The sequence below is a fragment of the Phyllobates terribilis genome, unplaced genomic scaffold (genome assembly GCF_046119375.1).
Source record: "Phyllobates terribilis strain yellow unplaced genomic scaffold, ASM4611937v1 Scaffold_5__5_contigs__length_657084704, whole genome shotgun sequence".
Lineage (NCBI taxonomy): Eukaryota > Metazoa > Chordata > Amphibia > Anura > Dendrobatidae > Phyllobates > Phyllobates terribilis.
The window spans coordinates 256,715,526-256,742,001 of NW_027362765.1; the positions used below are offsets into that span (position 1 = coordinate 256,715,526).

General features: G+C 46.8%; 2 protein-coding genes across 3 annotated transcripts in view; both read left to right on the forward strand.

Moving 5' to 3' along the window:
* MYCBPAP (MYCBP associated protein) overlaps positions 1-7,455 on the forward strand; it is a 103,781-nt gene extending 96,326 nt beyond the window's left edge. Inside the window, exon 19 of the mRNA XM_073681212.1 lies at positions 7,287-7,455. Coding sequence (XP_073537313.1) covers positions 7,287-7,418 — 132 coding nt within the window. The 3' untranslated portion in view covers positions 7,419-7,455. The remainder of the gene's footprint in view (positions 1-7,286) is intronic.
* A 16,932-nt stretch (positions 7,456-24,387) lies between these two features.
* EPN3 (epsin 3) overlaps positions 24,388-26,476 on the forward strand; it is a 131,972-nt gene continuing 129,883 nt past the window's right edge. Inside the window, exon 1 of one of the 2 annotated variants that reach the window (XM_073684086.1) lies at positions 24,388-24,456. The gene's annotated coding sequence lies outside the window, so the exon portion shown is untranslated. Of the gene's footprint in view, positions 24,753-26,476 lie in introns of both variants that reach the window. The other variant, XM_073684085.1, reaches the window with a different exon arrangement.

A 26,476-nucleotide genomic window follows, 5' to 3' on the forward strand; every position in this document is an offset into this window, starting at 1 on the left:
ACAATTGAAAGGTTTTTGTACAAACTGCCTATGATAACAGTATATTTTTAAACAAATAAAACACTCAAACTGCACTCAAAATGCACGTTCCGAATTATTATGCACAGCAGAGTTTTCAACCTTTTCATTTTAATAAAGAACAAAAAAATGGTCATTTTTGAAATGATAAGCATTAGCAGGTTATTACAAACTGAAATCAAACAGTTTTCAACTCAAAACTTTATTCTAGGTGATGTTACATTTGCACATAGGACCCCTTGTTCGAAAGGAGCTTCTGAACTCTCTCATTCATTGAATTTGTCAGGTTTTGGATGGTTTCTGCTTCAATTGTTTTGCATGAGGACAGAATACCCTCCCAGAGCTGTTGCTTAGATGTGAACTGCCTCCCGCCATCATAAACACTCCTTTTGATGATGCTCCAGAGGTTCTCAATGGGGTTGAGGTCAGGGGAGCATGGGGGCCACACCATAAGTTTGTCCCCTTTTATGCCCATAGCAGCCAGAGATGCAGATGTGTTATGTGCAGCATGAGACGGGGCATTATCATGCATGAAAATGATCTTGCTGCGGAATGCACGGTTCTTCTTCTTGAACCATGGCAGGAAGTGCTGTTTGAGAAACTCAACATACATTATGGAGTTCATCTTTACCCCTTCAGGGATCCTAAAAGGGCCGACAATCTCTCTCCCCATGATTCCAGCCCAAAACATTACTCCACCTCCTCCTTGTTGGCGCCGTAGCCGTGTGTGCATGGGGTGTCCATCAACCAGCCATCCTCCACTCCATCCATCTGGACCATCGAGATCATTTCATGCATGATAATGCCCCATCTCATACTGCACATAACACATCTGCATCTCTGGCTGCTGTGGGCATAAAAGGGGACAAACTTATGGTGTGGCCCCCATGCTCCCCTGACCTCAACCCCATTGAGAACCTCTGGAGCATCATCAAAAGGAGTGTCTATGATGGTAGGAGGCAGTTCACATCTAAGCAACAGCTCTGGGAGGGTATTCTGTCCTCATGCAAAACAATTGAAGCAGAAACCATCCAAAACCTGACAAATTCAATGAATGAGAGAGTTCAGAAGCTTCTTTCGAACAAGGGGTCCTATGTGCAAATGTTACATCACCTAGAATAAAGTTTTGAGTTGAAAACTGTTTGATTTCAGTTTTTAATAACCTGCTAATGCTTATCATTTCAAAAATGACCATTTTTTTGTTCTTTATTAAAATGAAAAGGTTGAAAACTCTGCTGTGCATAATAATTTGGAACATGCATTTTGAGTGCAGTTTGAGTTTTTTATTTTTTTAAAAATATACTGTTATCATAGGCAGTTTGTACAAAAACCTTTCAATTGTACTCTAATAGTTATTTGACTGGAAAATTACAATGACTGCAATTCCTATAGGTAATTTGGGAAAATCTGAGAAAATATTATTTGCATAATAATTTGGAACACAGTGTACATCTTAGGAGACACTGGTGCAGGAGTATATAGAACAGGAGACACTGGGGTGGAGTATTTAGCATAGGAGACACTGGGGTTGGTGCATACATCACAGGAGACATTGGGGCTGGTGCACGTATCACAGGAGACATTGGGGCTGGTGCACGTATCACAGGAGACATTGGGGCTGGTGCACGTATCACAGGAGACATTGGGGCTGGTGCACATATCACAGGAGACATTGGGGCTGGTGCACGTATCACAGGAGACATTGGGGCTGGTGCACGTATCACAGGAGACATTGGGGCTGGTGCACGTATCGCAGGAAACATTGGGGCTGGTGCACGTATCACAGGAGACTTTGGGGCTGGTGCACGTATCACAGGACACATTGGGGCTGGTACACGTATCACAGGAGACATTGGGGCTGGTACACATATCACAGGAGACATTGGGACTGGTACACATATCACAGGAGACATTGGGGCTGGTGCACGTATCACAGGAGACATTGGGGATGGTGCTTATATCACAGGAGACATTGGGGCTGTTACACATATCACAGGAGACATTGGGGCTGGTGCACTTACCACAGGAGACATTGGGGCTGGTGTGTGACGCTCGCAGCCCAACCCTGAGAGATGTGGGGTTACTCGGAGCCGGGTCAGATGTTTGGTGGGTTGTAGCCGTGGCCCGGACCCGTTCTGTGCCCAGGGCCGTCACATTAAAAGATGTAATGGGCTTTCAGGTTTTGGTGTTAATCGAGTGGTTATATTGACTATGCCACCTGTGGGTTCTAGTGATCCTCCACCAGCGCTGCGTTCAGTCCTCTGAGGCGGGATGTAGTGGCAGCAGCAGATGGTACTACTCCCCACAGGCGGAGCAGGGCCTCAGGGCAGAGGAAACAGGAGAAAGGGGGTTGTAGTGGGAGATGTGGTGCGGTGTCGTACGGTGCCGCATTGCAATACGAAGCCGGAGGCCATAGGGGTAGTCTTCCAAGCTTTACTCACGGTAGAATGCACAGCTGCAAGGCTTCTCCCTGCTCCTCACGGCGCGCTGTGGCCACCAGGACCGGGGGTCCAACTACCTCCGAGTAGTTCAGCTGTTTTGGTCAGGTCTCCGCACCAGAGTGTTCCTAGACCTTCCCACTAGGTCCTCTCCTGTCCGTAGGTGGTACGTGTACTAAGGCCGGCCCTCCCTCTGGACTATGCACAGAACAAGGGTACGGGTGGCGACTCTGCTCCGTCCGTTACCCGGTGGGATCCACTGAGCCTCCGGGCTTCTCTGACTAAGACTTGAAGTGACAGAGTCAGATATCGGGGGCCGGTACCCCTTTTGCAGCAGGACTCCCTCTGACTAGGCCAGAATAGTGAGGACAGGTGGCGTAGACCGCTCCGTCTGCATCCCCCTGGGATCCTTTTGCCTGTGGAGCTTGTCTCCTCTACTCCCCTCCAGGCCTTCTTGGGTAGGGACCTTGACCGGCTAGAGACAACTGTTAACTCTTGCCCGCTCCTTGCCTCAAGGCCAGAGCACGAGGACCGTGTCCCCATCAACTGCAGGTTCACACAGAAAGCTACGTTCAGTGATGAAGATCACAATCAAAGACCATAAGCCCAAAATGGCTGTTTATTAAATATTAATTCTTAAGTGTAACCTAAATGTGCGTCCTCCACCGTCACCCACTACTAGGTTCCCCCTAACTTTGGTTCCCCCATCTCCTCTTATCCCGGCTGGGGCAGCACCCTGGCACATATTAGCCCCCCTAAGGTGGGAGAGATGTAGTGTTGAATGCAGAGGTGGGGTCCTGACAGCTGCACCATCCTTACCTCGAAGGAGAGATACCACACCTCATTAAAGAGATGCAGTACCCCTGTGGCGACCGAACCCTCAGGGGCGCCACAATCCCCCCTGGTGAAACACAGCACGTCCGCGGGCTGCAAAGAGAGCAAAACATGGTACTGACTTTTTACATTTTTGCATAACAATACAACAATCTTCCCATTGTGGGAGGCACTTTTTCTTAAACGTTACAAACTTTAAATAGTACAAAAGTATACAAAAGTATAAAAACATCACAGAGACATTATGCATATAGACAGACTGATTAAAGTGCAGTAGGAAGGAGTCAGTTCAGAAGCAAGAGGGACCGGTCCCAAACCCTCAACGTGGGCCCTGGGGTGGCTGCAGGGCATGAAGATCCCGAGTTGGACCTCCAAGAGAGCCACTCCAGACATGTTTTGTTTCTGAGGTCTGAGGTAGTAGTAGAGCGGTTTTGTATAAAACCAATAGGGTGCACCTAAATAGATGCAAACTATTTACAATAGAAGAGTCTGTCTACTGCCAGTCCGCAGGGACAAATGTCTCTCAACACCGGGAGAAAAAAGGAAAAGAAACATATCAAACTATAACAAGTTAACTGCAAAAAGGTTACAGCCGCCGGGGCCGCTTAATCCATATCTCCCCACCGGGGAAAAGGTTCATTCCTCCCGACGGAGGCTGGCCGATTCTCCACTGCCAAGTGCAAGGGGGCATCACTCCTGGACACTTTATGCACATCCAGGGCGTACCACCCCCGCACCCCGTGGTGGCGGGTGAACGAGACCAGGTCACCCTGGAAGAGGTTCCTTCCAGGGTGTCCCTTCTTTAGTCTCGGCTCGATGTCCCGCCGGCTGACCAAGACGTCGTGCTCGAACTGGGGACTCCTAATGAAGCCCCATCCCGCCTCCTGGTGGAAGCGGACAACCTGCCCTTCCTCCCGGGGGCTTGGACGGGCTGCCTCCTCCTGGCGGGCTTTAGATTTTGCGGCCTTGGCGCGCACCTCCAGACGCTCGCAGCGAACCTCCCTCTGCCATCGCTCCCTGTCAAGCTGGAGGATTTGCGGCCTACACAGTTCTCTCCTCCTCCGCGCTTCAGCCTGGGTCTCCTGGGGGAAGCCCATCAGGTCCCCCCCCTGGTTGTCCCAGGCTATCTCCTCCACCTCCGGCCAGGTAACTGGAGGTGCAGGCTGCGGTGACAGCAGGGGTTGCTGCAGGTCCTCGGTGAGTGCGGACCAGTCCGGGTTGGGGTTGGTGGATTCCCCAGCAGCCACAGGTTCCTCCGAGACGGGAGGCGGGAGGCAATGTAGGCCTCCTGTGATAGCGGAGGCTCCCAGCTCCGGGGCCAAGACTTGCTGCCAAGTTACCGCACCGGGTAGCAGGTACTCTGTCATCAGATCCAGGAGGGGCACAGCGGGCTCAGCAGCCGGGACGGGGGTATCACTCTTACCCGATCCTGGGCTGCACGCGACCTCCGTTGCTTCTTCCTCCTGGGTTGCTGCTCCTTGGCGGCGGGCCCGGATCCTCTGCAGCATCTCTTTCCGCCACGCGGCGGACTCCACATGCTGGGCCTCAGCAACCCTTCGGGCAAGGTCCGGGGTTTCCTTACGAAGGAACTCAGCTTCCCCCGGAGTCAGGAACATGCCTCCTTCGTCTCCGCCGGTAGTAGGACTTGGGCCGACCTCCAGGCTTCTCTGACTAAGACTTGAAGTGACAGAGTCAGATATCGGGGGCCGGTACCCCTTTTGCAGCAGGACTCCCTTTGACTAGGCCAGAATAGTGAGGACAGGTGGCGTATACCGCTCCGTCTGCATCCCCCTGGGATCCTTTTGCTTGTGGAGCTTGTCTCCTCTACTCCCCTCCAGGCCTTCTTGGTTAGGGACCTTGACCGGGTAGAGACAACCGTTAACTCTTGCCCGCTCCTCGCCTCAAGGCCAGAGCACGAGGACCGTGTCCCCATCAACTGCAGGTTCACACAGAAAGCCACGTTCAGTGATGAAGATCACAATCAAAGACCATAAGCCCAAAATGGCTGTTTATTAAATATGAATTCTTAAGTGTAACCTAAATGTGCGTCCTCCACCCTCACCCACTACTAGGTTCCCCCTAACTTTGGTTCCCCCAACTCCTCTTATCCCGGCTGGGGCAGCACCCTGGCGCATATTAGCCCCCCTAAAGTGGGAGAGATGTAGTGTTGAATGCAGAGGTGGGGTCCTGACAGCTGCACCATCCTTACCTCGAAGGAGAGATACCACACCTCATTAAAGAGATGCAGTACCCTGTGGCGACCGAACCCTCAGGGGCGCCACAGGTGCACATTTTAAAAGGAGACATTGGGGCTGGTGCACGTATCACAGGAGACATTGGGGCTGCTGCACGTATCACAGGAGACATTGGGGCTGGTGCACATATCACTGGAGACATTGGGGCTGGTGCACGTATCACAGGAGACATTGGGGCTGGTGCACATATCACAGAAGACATTGGGGCTGGTACACATATCACAGAAGACATTGGGGCTGGTGCATATATCCCAGAAGACATTGGGGCTGGTGCATATATCACAGGAGACATTGGAGCTGGTGCATATATCACAGGAGACATTGGGGCTGGTACACGTATCACAGGAGACATTGGGGCTGGTGCACGTATCACAGGAGACATTGGGGCTGGTACACGTATCACAGAAGACATTGGGGCTGGTGCATATATCACAGGAGACATTGGGGCTGGTGCATATATCACAGAAGACATTGGGTCTGGTGCACGTATCACAGGAGACATTGGGGCTGGTGCACGTATCACAGAAGACATTGGGGCTGGTGCACATATCACAGGAGACATTGGGGCTGGTGCACGTATCACAGGACACATTGGGGCTGGTGCACGTATCACTGGAGACATTGGGGCTGGTACACGTATCACAGGAGACATTGGGGCTGGTGCACGTATCACAGAAGACATTGGGGCTGGTACGCGTATCACAGGAGACATTGGGGCTGGTGCACGTATCACAGGAGACACTGGGGCTGGTGCACGTATCACAGGAGACATTGGGGCTGGTACACGTATCACAGGACACATTGGGGCTGGTGCACGTATCACAGGAGACATTGGGGCTGGTGCACATATCACAGGAGACATTGGGGCTGGTACACGTATCACAGGAGACATTGGGGCTGGTGCATATATCACAGGAGACATTGGGGCTGGTGCACATATCACAGGAGACATTGGGGCTGGTGCACGTATCACAGGAGACATTGGGGCTGGTGCACGTATCACAGGAGACATTGGGGCTGGTACACGTATCACAGGAGACATTGGGGCTGGTGCATATATCACAGGAGACATTGGGGCTGGTGCACATATCACAGGAGACATTGGGGCTGGTGCACATATCACAGGAGACATTGGGGCTGGTGCACGTATCACAGGAGACATTGGGGCTGGTGCACATATCACAGGAGACATTGGGGCTGGTACACGTATCACAGGAGACATTGGGGCTGGTGCATATATCACAGGAGACATTGGGGCTGGTGCATATATCACAGGAGACATTGGGGCTGGTGCACATATCACAGGAGACATTGGGGCTGGTGCACATATCACAGGAGACATTGGGGCTGGTGCACATAGCACAGAAGACATTGGGGCTGGTACACGTATCACAGGAGACATTGGGGCTGGTGCATATATCACAGGAGACATTGGGGCTGGTGCACATATCACAGGTGATATGGGGGCTGCCGCTGCGGTCTTCATCTATGGGATGGGAGCACATCGTGCACTAGCTCCGCCCACAGAGTCAAAGCGTCTGACTCCATCTCGCCCCCTCATCAGGACTCTGTTCTTGATGAATCAGGCCCATTGTGTCAACAAATGTTGTGCACCCCTGCCTTAAAAGGTATCTCTCCTGTGCAGCCTGGAGCAAAAGCAACACATTGCATACACCAAACCGTCATGTTTTAATAACGTTTTTATGTTACCCCTCATTAAATTTTATCTTCTGTATTTTAGATGTATGGGATCCTGGAAACCGTGGCAGAAAATCTGGTTGTTTTTGCAGAAGATTTGAAGTTAGGAAATTCATTGTCTAAAACAGTCAACCAAGACACATCAGAGGGCTTTGAGTTTATTTGTAGTCAGTAGGGTTTAGGTTCTGCAGCAGAAATTTTGTTTAATTAACTTTGTACTTGTTAATAAAGGAATGCAATTTAATTATTGGTTGCTTGTAATGTCATTTTTATGTTTCCCTCTCTTCTTTGATCCTGTTTTGGCTCATATTGCAATAGAAAAAAAAGTAATTAAATTATATAAAGTATACACGTGTGTATATATATGTATAATATATATACATAATTCCACAGCACTTTACAGACATTATCATCACTGTGGCCATTGGGGCTCACAATCTAAATATCCTATCTTTATCCTGAAGTAAGCCAACAAACATGGGGAGAATATATAAACGCCTTTAGATGTTGTCCCTGGTGCTTTGGTGGGATTTGAACCCAGGATCCTAACGCTACAAGGCTACAGTACTAACCACTGAGCCATCACAATGAACACTGTAAAAAAACAAAACTAAAAAAGAAAAACTAAAAATTGCTGTGTTTCATTCACACTGCCTTCCAAAAACAAAATAAATCTGCAGCTCGGTTCTAATTATGGTTGGGAATGGCTAGGAACAGGCTTCCACAATGGACAGGACTAAATACTGATAGTGGGGCCGTGGCCTTACAGTCAGACACAGGAAAGTGAGAAGGAGGGTGGGACATGGCTGATCTTTTGGGAAACACAGAGATTTCTAAAACTATATAGGCAATTTAAGGAAATTAGGAAATAATAAACACCTTGGGGCTGGTGCGCGCTTCACAGGAGACATTGGGGCTGGTGCATATATCATAGATTGTGACCTGCAATGGAGACAGTGATGATAATGTCTGTAAAGCAATGTGGAATATAATGGTGCTATATAAGTGGATAAAATAAATTAAAAAAGCAAAATTAAATTATATGCTAACGTTACTCTGCTGGTAAGTACAATTATAACTATACCGCATTTGTGTATGTGATTTAATAGTTTGGGTCCTTATGGGTGAGGTGATACCAATTACATTTTGAAAATTCTTTTGTATTAGGGTATAATAATAATAATATAATAATCATTTTATTTATATATTGCCAACATATTCTAGTGCACTTTACAATTAAGTGGGGACATGTACAGACAATAAAGACAATACAAAGTAACACACAGTTCAACAGTTACAGGAGTGAGGATCCTGCTCGAAAGCTTACAATCTATAAGGAAATAGGGGGGGACACAATAGGTAAAAAGTGCTTGTCATGTATGGTCCATCCATTATTATAATAAATAGTGCATTTCAAATAAGCTGCATGATCCGGTCATCAGCCAGTATATGTCTAAGTACAGTTACCAAGTACTATTGGGTGCATAGAGGATGTGGAGACAGATGAATAGGAGGTATCAGATTCTGAGTAAAATTTAGAAAGAGGGAACAGTGAAGTGTTAGCTTAGTGAAGTCAGGTGATAGGCTTGTCTAAACAGATGTGTTTTTAGAGTACACTTAAAAATGTTGGGGCTAGGTATTAGTCAGATCGTCTGGGGTAGCACATTCCAGAAAACTGGCACAGCACAAGAGAAATCTTGGAGACGGAGGTGGGAGGTTCGGATTATGGAGGATCATAGTCTTAGATCAGTTGCTGAACTGAGAGCATGGGTAGGGTGATAGACAGAGATGAGGGAGGAGATGAACGATGGTGCAGAACTTTGAAGAACTTTGCAGGTGAGAGAGATACATTTCTATTGTATTCTGTAGCGAATATGTAACCAGTGTAATGACAGGCATAAGATAGAGGCATCGATGAAGTGGCTGGATAGAAATTTGACCCTGGCTGCCGCATTCAGGCAGATTGCAGAGGAGAACATTTGGTCCGAGGGAGTCTAATCAGTAGAGAGTTGCAGTAGTCCAGATGAGAATGAATAAGAGTGATATTAGGAGTTTTTGCAGTTTCAAAGGTGAGAAAAGGTCGCATTCTGGAGATGGTTTTAAGAAGCAGGTAACATGAGTGATTGGATATAGGGAATAAAGGAAAGTTCTGTGTCAAGTTTGACCCCAAGACCGCGAGCATGCTGCTTGGGATTTATGGTTGAACCACCCAAGACAATTGCAATATCAGGTAAAGCTAGGTTACTGGAGGGAGGAAACACAAGTTCAGTTTTGGAGAGATTCAGTTTCAGATAGAAGCAGGACATTATGTTAGAGACAGCAGACAGACAATTCCTGGTATTTTGTATTAAGGTTTGGGTAATGTCAGGAGAAGAGGCGTATAATTGGGTGTCATTAGCATAGAGATGATACTGGAAAACAAATCTGCTGATGGTTTGTCCAATAAGGGCAGTACACAGATAAAATAGGAGGGGTCAAGGACTGAGCCTTGACGAACCTCAATAGTAAGGGGAAGATTAGAGGAAGAGTCGACAAAAGATACAGTGAAGGAGCGGTCAGAGAGGTAGGAGGAGAACCAGGAGAGAACAGTGTCCTTGAGGCCGACAGAGCGGAGCATAGTGAGAAGGAGCTGGTGATCCACAGTGTTAAATTCTGCAGAGAGATCCTGGAGAATCAGCAAAGAGTAGTAGCCATTAGATTTAACTATTAGTAGATCATTAGCGACTTTAAGGAGGGCAGTTTCAGTAGAATGGAAAGAGCAGAAACCGGATTGTAAATCGTCAAGAAGAGAGTTATCTAAGAAATAGCGGATTAGACGAGAGTGGGCTAAGCGTTACAGGAGTTAAGAGATGAAGGGGAGATTAGAGACAGGTCTGTAGTTAGCAGCCCAGTTCTGGTAGAGGGATTTTTTTTTTAGTGAAGGGGATATGATGGAATGTTTGATTGAAGAAGTAAAGATACAGGAAGAAAGAGAGAGGTTAAAAATTTTAGTTAGGTGGTCAGTGACAGTCAGGGAGAGGGAATAGGCTCATTGTTGCAGGCTATAGGATGAGAAGAAGCAAGGAGCATGGTAGCGTCTTATCTAACTGGGTCAAAGGCGGAAAGTGAGCTTGAGGTGTGGGAGGGAAGGGGATCTAAGCTCTGAGAGGATTGTGCGAAAATGTCCTGACTGATATGGTTGATTTTTTCAAGAAAATAAGTGGCCAGATTGTCAGCGCTGAGGTTCGTGATGAGGGTCTGTACTTTAGGCCTCAGGAGGGAGTGGAAATTTTCGAAGAGTCGTTTTGGATTGTCGGCTGGTGACGTGATAAGAATGGTCAAGTAGACTTGTTTGGCCAGATGGAGAGCAGAGTTATAAGTTTTTGAGCATGAACTGATAGTGGACGAAGTCTTCTGCCCAAAGTGATTTTCTCCACTGGCACTCAGCGCACCTTGAGAAGCGCTGGAGAAAACGTATTTGCAGCGTGTGCCAGGGTTGCAGTGTGTAGCAGGTGCTGCTTCATCTAAGGCACTTTCCAATGTCTTATTTTAATGTGTCAATGCTAAATCTGGACAGGAGAGGGAGGGGATCAGAGCTAAACATGACTGTAGATTGTTCATAAGTTGCTGAGTATTGAAGGCATGTAGATTTTTGTATGTGTGGTAAGTGGGGATGTCCTGAGCGGATAGACAGTTCTTGACAGAGAATAAAAGAAGATTGTGGTCAGAGATCAGGAAAGGGGAATTAGTAAAGTCATACACTGAGCAGAGCCAGGAGAAGTCCAGGTCCGGAGTATCCCTGTCCTCATGTGTAGGAGAGTTATTAAGCTGTGAAAGGCCTAAAGAGGAGGTTGGAGAAAGAAGATGAGTGGCAGATGGGGAGAGCGGATTATTAATGTGGATGTTAAAGTCCCCCATGATTAGAGTGGGAATGTCACAGGATAAAAAGTTTGAAAGCCAGTTGGCAAAGTGACCCTTGAACTGGTAGGTTTTGCCTGGTGGGCGATACACAACTGCCACTTGCAGGGAGAAGGGTTTGAAGAATTTAATGGTATGGACTTCAAAGGGTTGATACATAAGTGAGGGTACCGGGGGGGGGGGGGGGGGCGATAACTTGGAAAGCACATTGTGATGAAAGGAGCAGACCAACATCTCCACCTTGTCTGCTCTCAGGTCTGGTGGTATGTGAAAATTGTATCCCTCCATATGAGAGAGCAGCAGCATTGGTGATTTCCGACTTCTGGATCCAGGTTTCATTGAGAGCCAGAAGATTAAAGGAATTAGAAAGGATGAAGTGTTGAATATAGGGGAGTTTGTTGCACACTGATAGTGAGTTCCAGAGAGCACGGTTAAAAGAGACAGAAGAAAGTATGCTCTGAATTTTAATGCTTTTAACCTTTTACTTGCTGCTATAAAAATACTACTGAAAAATCACCCATGTTTCCTTTTCACTAATAAAACTAGTGAAAGAATTATTTTACATTGCTTATCATTTTTCTGAGAGAACTACAAAGATCTTCCATTACCTGTGATGACTTCTTGTAAAACATGTAGTGCTGAGGACTAAGAAAATCATTGCTGCTAATCTTTTCATTCAAGTCAAACATTTTTACTGACGTCATTGTGTGAAGTGGCATATTAAATGTAAAGTGAGTACAGTCGCCATTCCCAGTGATCAAGAATGGAAAGTAATATGACTGTAGAGCATACATGTCAAACTCTGGCCTGTAGGCCAAACCTGGCCCCCTGGGTGGTTTTGTTTGGCCTGCGACACTGAAACCACCACCCCTATGTGGGGTCATAATTCTGTATTAAGGACTATGTGGGGCTCATTTTTCTGTATGGAGGACTAAGTGGGGCCGATTATTCTGTATGGAGGACTATGTGGGGCCCATTATACTGTATACTGGTTGGCCCACGACTTTGTTCACGTTTTTAATTTTGGCCCTTTGTGTATTTCAGTTTGACATCCCTGGTGTAGAGCAATGGTATTGGAGAAGAGCAATTCCTCCATGTATTCATATACATATAAAATATGCTGTTAACCTGCGATTTCTGAGGCTGGTGACTTGGATAAGCTTATCCTCAGAAGCAGAGGTGACTCTTGGTCTTCCTTTCCTGGGGCAGTCCTCATGTGAGCCAGTTTCTCTGTAGCGCTTGATGGTTTTTGCAACTGCTCTTGGGGACACTTTCAAAGTTTTCCCAATTTTTCGGACTGACTGACCTTCATTTCTTAAAGTAATGATGGCCACTCGTTTTTCTTTACTTAGCTGCTTTTTTATTGCCATAATATAAATTCTAACAGTCTATTCAGTAGGACTATCAGCTGTGTATCCACCAGACTTCTGCACAACACAACTGATGGTCCCAACCCCATTTCTAAGGCAAGAAATCCCACTTACTAAACCTGACAGGGCACACCTGTGAAGTGAAAACCATTTCCGGTGACTACCTCTTGAAGCTCATCAAGAGAATGCAAAGAGTGTGCAAAGCAGTCATCAAAGCAAAAGGTGGCTACTTTTAAGAACCTAGAATATAAGACATATTTTCAGTTGTTTCACACTTTTTTGTTAAGTATATAATTCCACATGTGTTAATTCATAGTTTTGATGCCTTCAGTGTGAATGTACAATTTTCATAGTCATGAAAATACAGAAAAATCTTTAAATGAGAAGATGTGTCCAAACTTTTGGTCTGTACTGTACATCAAAGGAGACATGGGGCTGTGGTTTAGACATCATAGGAGTCACTACTGTCTTCTACTGTAGGACGGGAGCGCATCACTAGCTAACTTTACTAAGTACATCCTGACGCTGGCACTGGCCAGCATGAGGACGTAATATTTCATTGCATGCACCTCAGCATTCAGTAGTGAATGCTGCGTGCACATGTTCACAGTGTAAGAAGAATTCAAAGAGCGAGTAGCTGGCAAAACACATCTGCAAACCTGAGCACTGTGGTCCCCAGGAATCTGCCCGGGGGCCGGAGAAAAGGTCACCACTGCCGTAGATACTAGGTTGTTGTCCTATTTAACAAGTTCACAAACGATAATTAAGATTTTATATACAGTGAAGGAAATAATTATTTGATCCCTTGCTTGAACAGGCTATAATTTTAAGGGTAGGTTAATTTTAACATTGAGAGATAGAATATCCAAAAAAAAAAAAAAAAAATCACATTGTATATATTAGATAAATTTTGTTTGCATTTTGCAGTGAGAAATAAGTATTTGATTCTTCTGGCAAACAACACTTAATACTTTGTGGCAAAACCCTTGTTGGCAAACACAGCAGTCAGACGTTTTTTGTAGTTGATGATGAGGGTTGCGCACATGTCAGGAGGAATTTTGGTCCACTCCTCTTTACAGATCATCTCTAAATCATTAAGATTTTGAAGCTGTCGCTTGGCAACTCGGAGCTTCAACTCCCTCCATAAGTTTTCTATGGGATTAAGGTCTGGAGACTGGCTAGGCCACTCCATGACCTTAATGTGCTTCGTTTTGAGCCACTCCTTTGTTGCCTTGGCTGTATGTTTTGGGTCATTGTCTTGCTGGAAGACCCAGTCACGACCCATTTTTAATGTCCTGGCAGAGGGAAGGAGGTTGTTACTCAGGATTTTTCGGTACATGGCTCCATCCATTCTCCCATTGAGACGGTGAAGTAGTCCTGTGCCCTTAGCAGTGAAACACCCCCAAAACATAATGTTTCCACCTCCATGCATGACAGTGTGGATGGAGTTCTTTGGGTCATAGACAGCATTTCTCTTCCTCCAAACACAGCGAGTTGAGTTAATGCCAAAGAGCCCAATTTTTGTCTCATCTGACCACAGCACCTTCTCACAATAACTCACAGAATCATCCAGGTGTTCATTGGCAAACTCCTGCGCAGATGCCTTCTTGAGCAGGGGGACCTTGTGGGCACTGCAGGATTTAAACCTTTAAGGCGTAATGTGTTACCAATGGTTTTCTTGGAGACTGTGGTCCCAGCTGCCTTGAGATCATTAACAAGTTCCCTCCGTGTAGTTTTAGGCTGATCTCTCACCTTCCTCATTGTCAGGAAAACGACACCCACTTGGGTCAGACCTTGCAGCTCTCTGGCGCCCCCTTATCCTGCTGGTCAAACACGGTATTGACCGAGGATAAGCTCGGGTGCAGCTGCTCTAATTTATGTAGACTATTGCGGCACGTGATGTGACAGGACGTATATATACCACCAGTTCCTTCCAGGAACGTATATATACCTCCGACCAGCCACCCTCAAACCACAATATCACATAAATACTGGTATACTGCCACCACCGATCGCTTAACAGGTGGATCGGGTACCTGGTAGGTAACGTGAATTAGCGGGTGAGGAACGTGTTTGCTCGACATAGGACAAGAAGAACGAAGCTGGTAAATAATAATGATTTACTCCCAAAAGTGGGCAGTGTTTACAAAATATATACAAGATATTATAAAGGAGACAATTTACATGTATGCATAAACAGTTATTAAAATAAAAGGGATAAGTAATAGCAAAACCTGCTTCATAAGGTGATGGTCTCAGATTCTGTGGGGGGGGACGGCTCCCTGGAAATTAGAGGTGATTCTTCTTACGCCGCGTTATGTGTGTGCGTTCGACGTCCCTGAGAAGAATGGCTTGAAAAATGGCCGATCTGGTTTTTAGCAAGCAGCCAAAACTCTGGGAGACACCCATTATGTACCTCCCACGGGGGCTCGGCTTTGCGAGCCCACCCTGCTACAGAAGACCTAAAAAATCCTTCAGATTTCATATCTTGGTGTGGGGGGGGGGTCCCACATCCAAGAGGGAGACATCATCTTGACCGTCACCAATATTCATGAAGATAGAGTTCAAATATGAAATTGCTATGACGCTCAGAAGCTCAGAATTCATTATCTCAGTTCCCGGTCATTCCTCAGTTATGCAAGTTATACTATTGTAATGGGAAAAATTTAAGCATTCCAAAAAAGTGGTCCCGATGTTTCTGTCAGACCTGTACGTTATTAAAATCGACATTAAACGTTTGTACAATTAAACAATGGGGTTTTTTGGAGGGACTTTCCGGTTTGTACCAGTGCTTGATCTGGACTGAGGTTTTATGGCGGGTCATAAAGATTCCTGGTTTGGGGGAAAGCAAAAGTGAGTTCTGTGTCTTCTCTTACAAACGGATAGGGGGTGGGGTTTTTTCCTTTTTCTTTGAGACATATCTCATTTTTAAAAATTCGGGGAAAAATACCTTTTGCCTGACACCTCCCCCTTTTAGACTGCGCTATGGAGGTAGGACCTTCTGGTACTCCTACAAGCGTATGTCTGGAGGCTCCCCTCGCCGGGACAACCCATCGGCATTGCCATGCTCGCTGCCCTTGCGGTGTTGAACGGTAAAGTCGTACTGCTGGAGGGTGAGGCTCCAGCGTAACAACCTTCCGTTGGCACCTGACATGGTGTGCAGCCAACTCAGGGGGTTGTGGTCAGTCACGACAGTGAAGGGGCGCCCGTACAAGTAAGGCTGTAAGCGGTTGAGGGCCCATACAATGGCCAGGCACTCCTTCTCTATGGTGGAATAGGCCACTTCCCGCGGCAGCAGTTTCCGGCTTAGGTACAACACGGGGTGTTCTTGGTTCCCCGAGTCGACCTGGCTGAGTACAGCACCGAGGCCAAACTCACTGGCGTCGGTCTGTACCAAGAGTGGCCGTGTGCCGTCGACCGCCTTTAGTACAGGAGAGCTGCTCAGGGCAGTCTTCAAAGCCCTAAAGGCCACCTCGCATTCATCCGTCCATTTGACGGAATGGGGTAGGCTCTTCCTGGTGAGGTCTGTCAAGGGCTTCGCAAGGCTACTATAGTCCTGTACAAAGCGTCTATAGTACCCTGCGGTGCCCAAGAAGGACTGCACCTGCTTCTTGGTCCTGGGGGTGGGCCAGGACACGATAGCGTCCACCTTCCCAGGCTCTGGTTTCAGAGTACCCCCACCTACCCGGTGCCCCATGTAGTGGACCTCGTTCATGCCCATCTGGCACTTTCCCGGCTTGATGGTCAAGCCCGCCTGGTGAATGCGCCCAAGCACCTGCTGCAGATGCTCGAGGTGATCCTCCCAGGTGGGACTGAAGATGGCAATGTCATCCAGGTACGCCACTGCGTACCTCTCCAGTCCCTGGAGCAGGTGGTTGACCATTCGCTGGAACGTGGCAGGGGCATTTTTCATGCCGAAAGGCATGACCGTGGATTCATACAATCCGAAGGGGGTGATAAAGGCGGACTTCTCCTGGGCCCCGGGGCTCAAGGGAATCTGCCAATATCCCCGACTCAAATCCATAATGGAGAGATAGCTCGCGCTGGCTAACCGCTCCAGCAGCTCCTCAATGCGTGGCATTGGTTGTGCGTCAGAGGCGGTGATAGCGTTGAGCCCCCTGTAGTCCACACAGAACCGGGTGGTCCGGTCCTTCTTAGGCACCAGGACCACAGGTGAGGCCCACGCGCTCTTGGACCGCTTAATCACCCCCAACTGCAGCATCTCCTCGACCTCCTGGCGCATGACATGCTGCACCTCGTCGGAGATTCGATAGGCTGTCCGCCGGAGTGGGGCATGATTCCCGGTGTCCACTTCATGGACCGCCACTTCAGTCCTGCCAGGCAGGTTGGTGAACACTGCTTGGAAGGGTTTCAGCACTGCTTGCATCTGAGACCTCTGGTCTGCGGATAGCAAGTCGCTTAGCTCTACATCCTCTAGGGACCCGCTGGCCTTCGCTTGGGCGAGCATGTCCAAGAGGGGGTCATCCTCCCCATCCTCGGGCAGGTTGCAGACCGGTAGGACGTTTCACGTTCTTGATGAGCCTTCATCATATTAACGTGAAACGCCTTCCGCCTACCCCGCTCGTGGTCAAGTGTGATCACGTAGGTGACCGGGTTGAGCTGTTGGTGAATGACGTACGGGCCTTCCCAGGCCGCCTGAAGCTTGTCCTTTGGTACGGGGACCAGCACCCACACCTTCTGACCCACCTGGTAGGTCCGTTCTCGGGCGTTCTGGTCGTACCAATGCTTCTGGTCAGCCTGGGCTTGCGCCATGTTGTCATGCACCAACTGCGTCAAGGTCTGCATCTTGTCACGGAAGCGCATGACATACTCCACGATGGACACTCCTGGGGAGCTCGGCTCTTCTTCCCAGAATTCCCTTATCAAACCAATGGGTCCTCGGACATGCCTGCCATACTGGAGCTCAAAGGGGGAGAACCCCGTTGAGGCCTGTGGAACCTCTCTGTAAGCAAATAGCAGGTGTGGGAGGTAACGCTCCCAGTCGCGACCCTGGGTCTCAACCAGCATTTTTAACATCTGTTTGAGGGTACCGTTGAATCGCTCACACAAACCATTGGTCTGTGGGTGATACGCGCTCGATACCAAATGCTGAACCTGCATTTTCTTACATAGGGCTTCCATTAAGCGTGACATGAACTGGGTCCCCTGGTCGGTAAGCATCTCCCTGGGAAATCCTACTCGCGAAAAGATGGCCAAGAGGGCGTCCGCCACCTTATCCGCCCTAATTGAGGACAGGGCTACTGCCTCCGGATACCGGGTAGCATAGTCTACCACGGTAAGGATGAAACGTTTTCCAGAGCTGCTGGGCATGGCCAGTGGTCCCACAATGTCCACAGCAATCCTCTGGAAAGGCTCCTCTATCACTGGCAAAGAGATCAGGGGGGCTTTGGGGGCCGGCCCTGACTTTCCCACTCTTTGACACGTGGTACAGGAGCGACAGTAGTTCACCACATCTGTCCTCATTTTGGGCCAATAAAAGTGATGAGACAGCCGGGCCTTGGTTTTGCTGACCCCCAAGTGTCCAGCGAGTGGAATTTCATGGGCGATCCGCAACAACTCATCCCTGAATTGGTAGGGGACGACCAGCTGTCTTTCCCTCAGCCACTCCTGTTGGGGTGTACAGGGAACTGTCTCCCGGTACAACCTCCCTTTGTCCCAGAATACCCTCTCCTTATCCGACTCGGAGGTGGGTTTCTCAGCGAGGCTCCTTAACGTCTCCAGGCTAGCATCTGAGTGCAGAGCTGCCTGAAACTCCTGGCTGGAGGAAGCCAGAAGTGAGGTTAAGGCCACGTCCTCACTGGGACCCTCTGGGACCGGCTCTGGGTCCATACCTGATCCTGTTATTCCTCTGTCCGAGGAGGGTCCAGAAGTCAGGGTGTTACTTGCGTTCTGGGCACTCTGACTGCGGGTAACAGCGGCTATATAGGCCATCTCCCCGGGGAACAACACCGTCTATTTAGCCTGCGAGGCCATGAGAACTACTTCTCCATCATCCTCCATTACCTCAGGCACAGTGCTACGTATGGGGCAGCGACTATCAGCCAGGTCACCTTCTGTTGTGACACTGGTCACTGGCACAGCACCACCTGCTTCTTGGTCCTCGTGCCTCTCCCCATTACCCTTGGCACTGACCTTTGCTCCTGCTAGGGGATCCTCAACAACATCACCCCGCAGAGTGACAACGCTGAGTTCTCCTGCACCTTCCAATACAACAACATCATCATCATCATCATCATCAGGTAAAGCATTGACATTCACAGTATCAGCATTAACTTTACCAACCGTATCAGATCTGGGAGGGGTGTTAGGGACATAATAAGCAAGCATCCTCCCCAAATCAGTTCCCAACAAAACATTTGCAGGTAGGTTTTTGGATACTCCCACTTCCTTCACCCCACTCCCCGCACCCAATCAATAAAAACCCGGGCCATGGGCAAGGGGCATCGGACGCCCCCAATCCCGGTGACAGTCAGGGTCTTTCCCGGAATAAGCTCTTCAGTGGACACCAGTTCGGGTCGGATGAGGGTTCGTTCGGCCCCAGTGTCCTTGAGGCCTACAATGAGAGTGTCCCCCACCCTGACAGACTGAAAGTTTTCACAGGCCCTCCCAACCGGCCCACCCACCAAAAGAACTGAAGCATTAGGCCCTGGGGCCTTGGATGGGGGGTTCTTCCTCTGCTTCTCTGGGCAAGTGGCGCTGAGATGACCAGTCTGGTTGCAGAAATAACACCTGCGGGCATCAGATGAAGGCCGGGCATTGGTAACGGGAAAAAGGCCTCCGGAAGGTCGGCTGGCAGGGGTAGGAATGGTGGTTGATGGCTTACCCCCTTTCCAGCTGGCGACGACCGGCTTCCGCACCTCTGGTCTCCGGTTGGCCTCGTAGGTGTCTGCGATCTGCGCTGCTTTATTGGCATCTGGTGGCTCTCGATCCATCACGAACTGCCGTACCTCAGTCGGACACAGATGCAGGAACTGGTCTTTCACCATCAGATCCTTTAGCTGCTCAAAGGTGGTCGCTGACAGTCCTTGGATCCACTGCTCAAAGTTGGTCCGGAGCCCATGCACCACATCGCTGTAACTGTCATGCGGTCCACGCTGGAGGCTCTGGAACTTTTTACGGTACACCTCAGGGGTCAGTTGGAACCTCTGGATTAGGGCCTGCTTAATGGCATCATAGTTCCCATTGAGGCTAAGAGGAAGAGCCACAAACACATCCAGAGCTTTGCCTCGCAGCCCTGCAGTTAAGTATCACGCCCACTGTTCCTCAGGCAGCTGGTATTGTCTGCAAGTCTTTTCAAAACCCCTCAGAAAGGTGTCGAGGTCGCCGTCCTTTTCCATCACAGGAAAATGCTCTGGACGGGGCTTAAACAGGGTCGCATTGTTGGTCTCACCGTTCCGTGAGGTGGATGCTGGGATCCCGAGTTGGGCCATCTGCAGTTCATGGGCCCTCTGAGCTTGGGCCTCCGCTCGCCGCTCGCCTCTCTCGGCCTCTCGCTGGGCTCTCTCGGCCTCCTGGTGCTGTTGAATTACTCTCAGCCGTCCTTCATGATCCTCTCCAGGAAGTTGCTGTAGAGCCATCTGCAGATAGGGGTCCACGCTGCCCTGGTCGCTGATGCGACGTGCGTCTACAGGTGGGACCCCTGCAGCAGTACTGTCCATATCTCGGCTGACCTCTGGCCCTGCTGAGGTCTGGAGAAGGGCTTGCTCGGTCTCCAGTTGCGCCAGTGCAGCAGCCATTTGTTCTCTGTTTTTGTCGCGGTGGTCAATGCCTCTGGTTATACATATTCCAATAAGAGTGTCCTTTTTCTGCTGGCGGTACCAGGGCTCCCCAACTACGACCATGATCACCAAAATAAGAATAAAAAAGAAAAACCGAAGAAGGGTAGGGGTAACTGCTACACATACAGTATTGTCTCAGATCTAATAAACACTGAGTTCAATCTTCAAAGCTTTTGTGCAGGGTCCAGGTAAGAACCGTGCAAGCTTTTAGTGAGAGGAATGATTGCTCAAACCAGATCACTAATGTCCTATGATCCCACCGCTTGCCACCAATTTGTCAGGAAAACGACACCCACTTGGGTCAGACCTTGCAGCTCTCTGGCGCCCCCTTATCCTACTGGTCAAACATGGTATTGACCGAGGATAAGCACGGGTGCAGCTGCTCTAATTTATGTCGACTATTGCGGCACGTGATGTGACAGGACGTATATATACCATCAGTTCCTTCCAGGAACGTATATATACCTCCGACCAGCCACCCTCAAACCACAATATCACATAAATACTGGTATACTGCCACCACCGATCGCTTAACAGGTGGATCGGGTACCTGGTAGGTAACGTGAATTAGCGGGTGAGGAACGTGTTTGCTCGACATAGGACAAGAAGAACGAAGCTGGTAAATAATAATGATTTACTCCCAAAAGTGGGCAGTGTTTACAAAATATATACAAGATATTATAAAGGAGACAATTTACATGTATGCATAAACAGTTATTAAAATAAAAGGGATAAGTAATAGCAAAACCTGCTTCACAAGGTGATGGTCTCAGATTCTGTGGGGGGGGGGCGGCTCCCCAGAAATTAGAGGTGATTCTTCTTACGCCACGTGATGTGCGTGCGTTCGACGTCCCTGAGAAGAATGGCTTGAAAAATGGCCGATCTGGTTTTTAGCAAGCAGCCAAAACTCTGGGAGACACCCATTATGTACCTCCCACGGGGGCTCGGCTTTGCGAGCCCACCCTGCTACAGAAGACCTAAAAAATCCTTCAGATTTCATATCTTGGTGTGGGGGGGGGTCCCACATCCAAGAGGGAGACATCATCTTGACCGTCACCAATATTCATGAAGATAGAGTTCAAATATGAAATTGCTATGACGCTCAGAAGCTCAGAATTCATTATCTCAGTTCCCGGTCATTCCTCAGTTATGCAAGTTATACTATTGTAATGGGAAAAATTTAAGCATTCCAAAAAAGTGGTCCCGATGTTTCTGTCGGACCTGTACGTTATTAAAATCGACATTAAACGTTTGTACAATTAAACAATGGGGTTTTTTGGAGGGACTTTCCGGTTTGTACCAGTGCTTGCTCTGGACTGAGGTTTTATGGCGGGTCATAAAGATTCCTGGTTTGGGGGAAAGCAAAAGTGAGTTCTATGTCTTCTCTTACAAACGGATAGGGGGTGGGGGTTTTTCCTTTTTCTTTGAGACATATCTCATTTTTAAAAATTCGGGGAAAAATACCTTTTGCCTGACACTCATGATCAAGGATACCCCACGAGGTGAGATTCTGCATGGTGCCCCAGATGTCGATTGACTGTCATTTTGTATTTCTTCCATTTTCTTACTATTGCACCAACCGTTGTCTCCTTCTCACCCAGCGTCTTACTTATGGTTTTGTAGCCCATTCCAGCTTTGTACAGGTCTATGATCTTGTCCCTGACATCCTTAGAAAGCTCTTTGGTCTTGCCCATGTTGTAGAGGTTAGAGTCTGACTGATTAATTGAGTCTGTGGACAGGAGTCTTTTATACTGGTGACTATGTAAGACATCTGTCTTTAATGCAGATAACGAGTTGATAAGGAGTGTCTAACTGGTCTGTAGGAGCCAGAACTCATAATAGTTTGTAGGGAATCAAATACTTATTTCTCACTGCAAAATGCAAATAAATGTATCTAATTTATACAATGTGATTTTCTTGATTTTTTTGGGGATATTCTATCTCTCAATGTTAAAATTAACCTACCCATAAAATTATAGACTGTTCATGTCTTTGTCAGTGGGCAAACTTACAAAAACAGCAAGGGATCAAATAATTATTTCAATTTTATTAAGTATTTAATAATGTATTTAATATTTTGTGTTCATTTATTGGACCATTTATATTTGTAATTAGCCCATAATTTTCTAAACATTTTGATAATTTCACGTTAGTTGGTAATTTTCATGTTGCATGTTCAGGAAGGCCCAAATCGGGAAAGCAATCACATTCCTCATGCCTTGAAGGTGGAGTATGCATTGTTATACATTTGTCATAATATTGTGCTGAGGAATACTCTGTTCCTCTAACATGATTTTAACCTGTAATTAAAGAAAAAAAATCCATTTTAGATTTCTGGGGAAACATGGACATTTCTAATACAGGTGGTGCTAGAACTAGAGGATTTCAGAGAATGTCAGGTAAACACATAAATCCCAGGGAATACAGGTTAACAATTCAAAGAAAAGTTTCAACAAAGACCCTCAGGCCGGTATCTTCACACTTGTCTGGGCCTGTAAATGCTCTACATTGGCTTGACCTGTGCGTTCACTGTGGCTTCATCAAATGTTTCTGAATAAAAAGCTCTTCGTTTCTGTCTCATTTGCTATCAGTGTTGTGAAATGACAAGAATTTCATCTGGTGACACATGCTCTAAATGTGGAAGCAAGAACAGGACAGACCTGTCTACCCATCAATGTTCTGGATAGTGCTGAAACCTTCCGCCCAGAACTACAGGGAACTAGTTGTAATGCCACTTTGATGCCCTTCCCAGGTGCCCTGAATATGGGAGTGTCTGACAAGGTCTAAACACAAGGTATGACATTTCAATATTAGTAATCCCTTTCTGAATTAATTATCAGAAAAAAATCAGGCATTTTCTTTTCGTAAAACATATTCTATAGTGTTGGTGTCAATCGATTTGCAGGACCCAGTCCATCAGCCACGTCGGTAATGTGTGGCTGCTGGATCAGAGCCATGAGAACCACCTTTTACCTGATGGCAGCTGTTGATGTTCTTTTGATTAGCTGACCTGGCGCGACATCATTGTAGCTTGACGCACATGTGACATCGTGCCAGGCTGTCTAATCAAAAGAAGAGTTAAGGATGCAGGAAGCTAGGTGGTGGTTCTCAGGGCTTCCATTCAGTGACTACAGATTACTGACGTGGCCGACGGACCAGGTCTTGCATATTGATTTACACTAAAGCTAATGTGCACTTATTTACTTTCTTTGGCTGAATGACCATTTTATTAGAAGGATTCAGTATTCAGCTGTTATCTGTGAAGGAAGGATTATTTCATTTTCCTGCAGCACCTCCATAGGAGGAAAGAAGAATTACATGGTATTCATTGAATGGTCTTCATGCATGGTCCTCCAGATTGAGGGATGCTTCTAGCTGCTATCCACTCTGGCTGACTGTGGTCAAGAACAAGAGAGCTTCCTTCATGAACTCAGAATGTCCAAATTTAATATTTGAAAACAGGTTTTTCTAAGGCATACGACCACATTAAGTTCCTTAATAAAGGGGGTCACTTAGTAACACCATACAATTGATTAATAAAACTTTATGAATAGACAACTACATGTAGAATCAGCCGGCCTGTGGAGACCATGTCTATTGTTCATCTTTTTGCAACTCTTGCAAAAAAAATGAATTTTTCCATACATGAATATAACAATTTGTAACATACTGTAATTTACGACAAACATTTGCTCAAATCCATTGATACATTTGGGCCAGTGGCTACATTTAGATGTTCTTAATTTTCAGAGGACCTTTTTTGAAAATGAATGAAGCAACCTGATTGGACGCAGGGACAATTATTCTACTTTCCCTTTCTATCAGTTTTAATAAAACTTAAGTCTTAATATGGCTTTTTGTCAGGTTAATAGGAGACTTGGGCAGCTGTATACAGGACATTGGAGGATAAATGGCATTCTTATAGTGTAGAAATTTTATCTGATCTGCACATTTGGCTATTGTCCTTGAGTTTCTAATTGTACTAATATTCACATAAGACAGTCACAGGTAACTAACTACCTGTACAAACTTGCCTGTTCTTAAAGAGTTAAATGTGGGCTGAATTAGTGTCTGACCTGCCTAACTAGCAGAACGACTTCGAGTCAGGGTGACACACAAGAAAATACACTGACTGACGGAAACATTGGTAAGACTCACACACACCGACGGGTGCAGAGATAGACAGCAACTGTTCACAGATATCAGACCCCAGAGCAGAGGCAGATACACCTAAAATGGCACATAATCGCACTACAGCAAATGGAGTACATCGGTTATAATCCACTTTTCTGTACATCTATGAGACACTGCTCATTCTATACGACCACGTATAGGTGTACGCATCTGTAACATACGGAGCTGTCTCTTCATAAGGGACTTTACTTGTGAAGTTATGGAGCTTAGCATTCACCCATCCTACTGAAGAAGACTGAGAAGTAACAGGTAAGGCGGGAGAGGAATGTCTTATTTGAACCATGTGGATGTTTATTTGTATGCTGCATATATATATATATATATGTATATATATTATATACTTTTCTTTTGTGTCAATTAGAATCTTTTGGATTACCTAAATGACTGTGGTGACAGTAGAGAAAGGTTGTCTATATTTTAGAAGATGCGTTATAAGCATATATACATATAGTCACATATTGTCTTGTGACTAAAGGTGGTGCAAATCAATTCACAGCACCCGTCCATCAGCCACATCACTAATCTGTGATGGCTGGATGGAGGCCCTAATAATCACTTCTTAGCTGATGATGTCCTCAGCACTTCTTTACATTAGCCGACCCGGTGGGATGTCATATGTACGTCATGCCACAACGATGACGTTGCAAATCAACGTTGCTAAAGGAGGAGCCGGGGATGCCATCAGATATTAGGAGATTCTCAGGACTTCCATTCAGTGGTCACAAATTACTGACATAGCCGATGGCCCAGGTCCTGCGGTTCTTTTCGCACCATCTCTACTTGTGACATATAATGCCATCAACATTTGACAACTGTGACCCTAGCCCATTGCTAGTAATAGCATCTCGCCACCTCATTTCCTTTCAGCTTTTCCACATGACTGGCCATTTACTTTAAACGTCAAGTTTAGGGAACACCAAAATTCTGAATTAATATAGTTTCATCACTTAAGAACTACCAAGCTCAAAGAGCATCTTTAGGAGACCATAAGCATTGTGCGACTAGCCCGTTTATTTCAGTGAGTACCATGTCATGCTTCATCTTGTCCTGTGGTGACGCTGTCAGGTTCCCCTACAGATAACTTGTGACTACTGTTGGACACCCAGTAATCAGCATATCCCAAAATATTGGATGCCCAAAGCAAACAATTTTACATTATTTTCTCCCTCAAAAGTCAATCCCTGGTGGAATTTTCTTTGAAGGACCTCCATAACAGACAATAGAAAATGGAAATTACTTTCAGGTTATTTAACCTTTACACTGTTTTCAGTCCAACATGTACAGTCCAGGCATTGGTAGTGCATATTGTCTATGGAATTTAGATTTTTCTTTTAGGGGTCAGAGGTTATGCTCGAGAAACTTGCTTGAGCATTAAAGGGAAAAAATAAATGGAGTCTTGGAATGAAGGAATGTGTGTAGAAGAAATGCATGGGAAAATCTTTCAACAGACTGGTATTATTAAAAATGTCAAAGATTTGATATTTCTAATGAGTGAAAGTGACCTAAAAAATGTTTTGCTTTTCCTGGGGACCTTGGTATCAAATGCATTTACTAAACCCAATGTATGATGCAAACGTCACAGCTAGTGATGAGCAAGCATGCTCGTTACTCGAGATTTAAAAGCATGCTCGGGTGTTATGTTTTAGTCACTCAGTGCTCATGATTTGTGACTGTTTGACAGCTTTAATACATGTGAGGAATGCTTGTTTCTTAGGCATTCCTCACATGTAATAAAGCTGTCAAACAGTCTCAAATCATGTGAACGGAGTGACTGAAACATAAGACCCGAGCACGCGGAAGATACTCGGAAAACACCAGAGCATGCTCGCCGAAAGGGTTAACAGAACATACTCGCTCAAGACTAATCACAGCCAATAACAGAGGTCCCTGGTTGTAACTCATTCTCTCTTAGTTTGGATGTGATTTGTATACTTTGGCCCAAGAGGTAAATTTATCTGTATCTTTTATCCTAA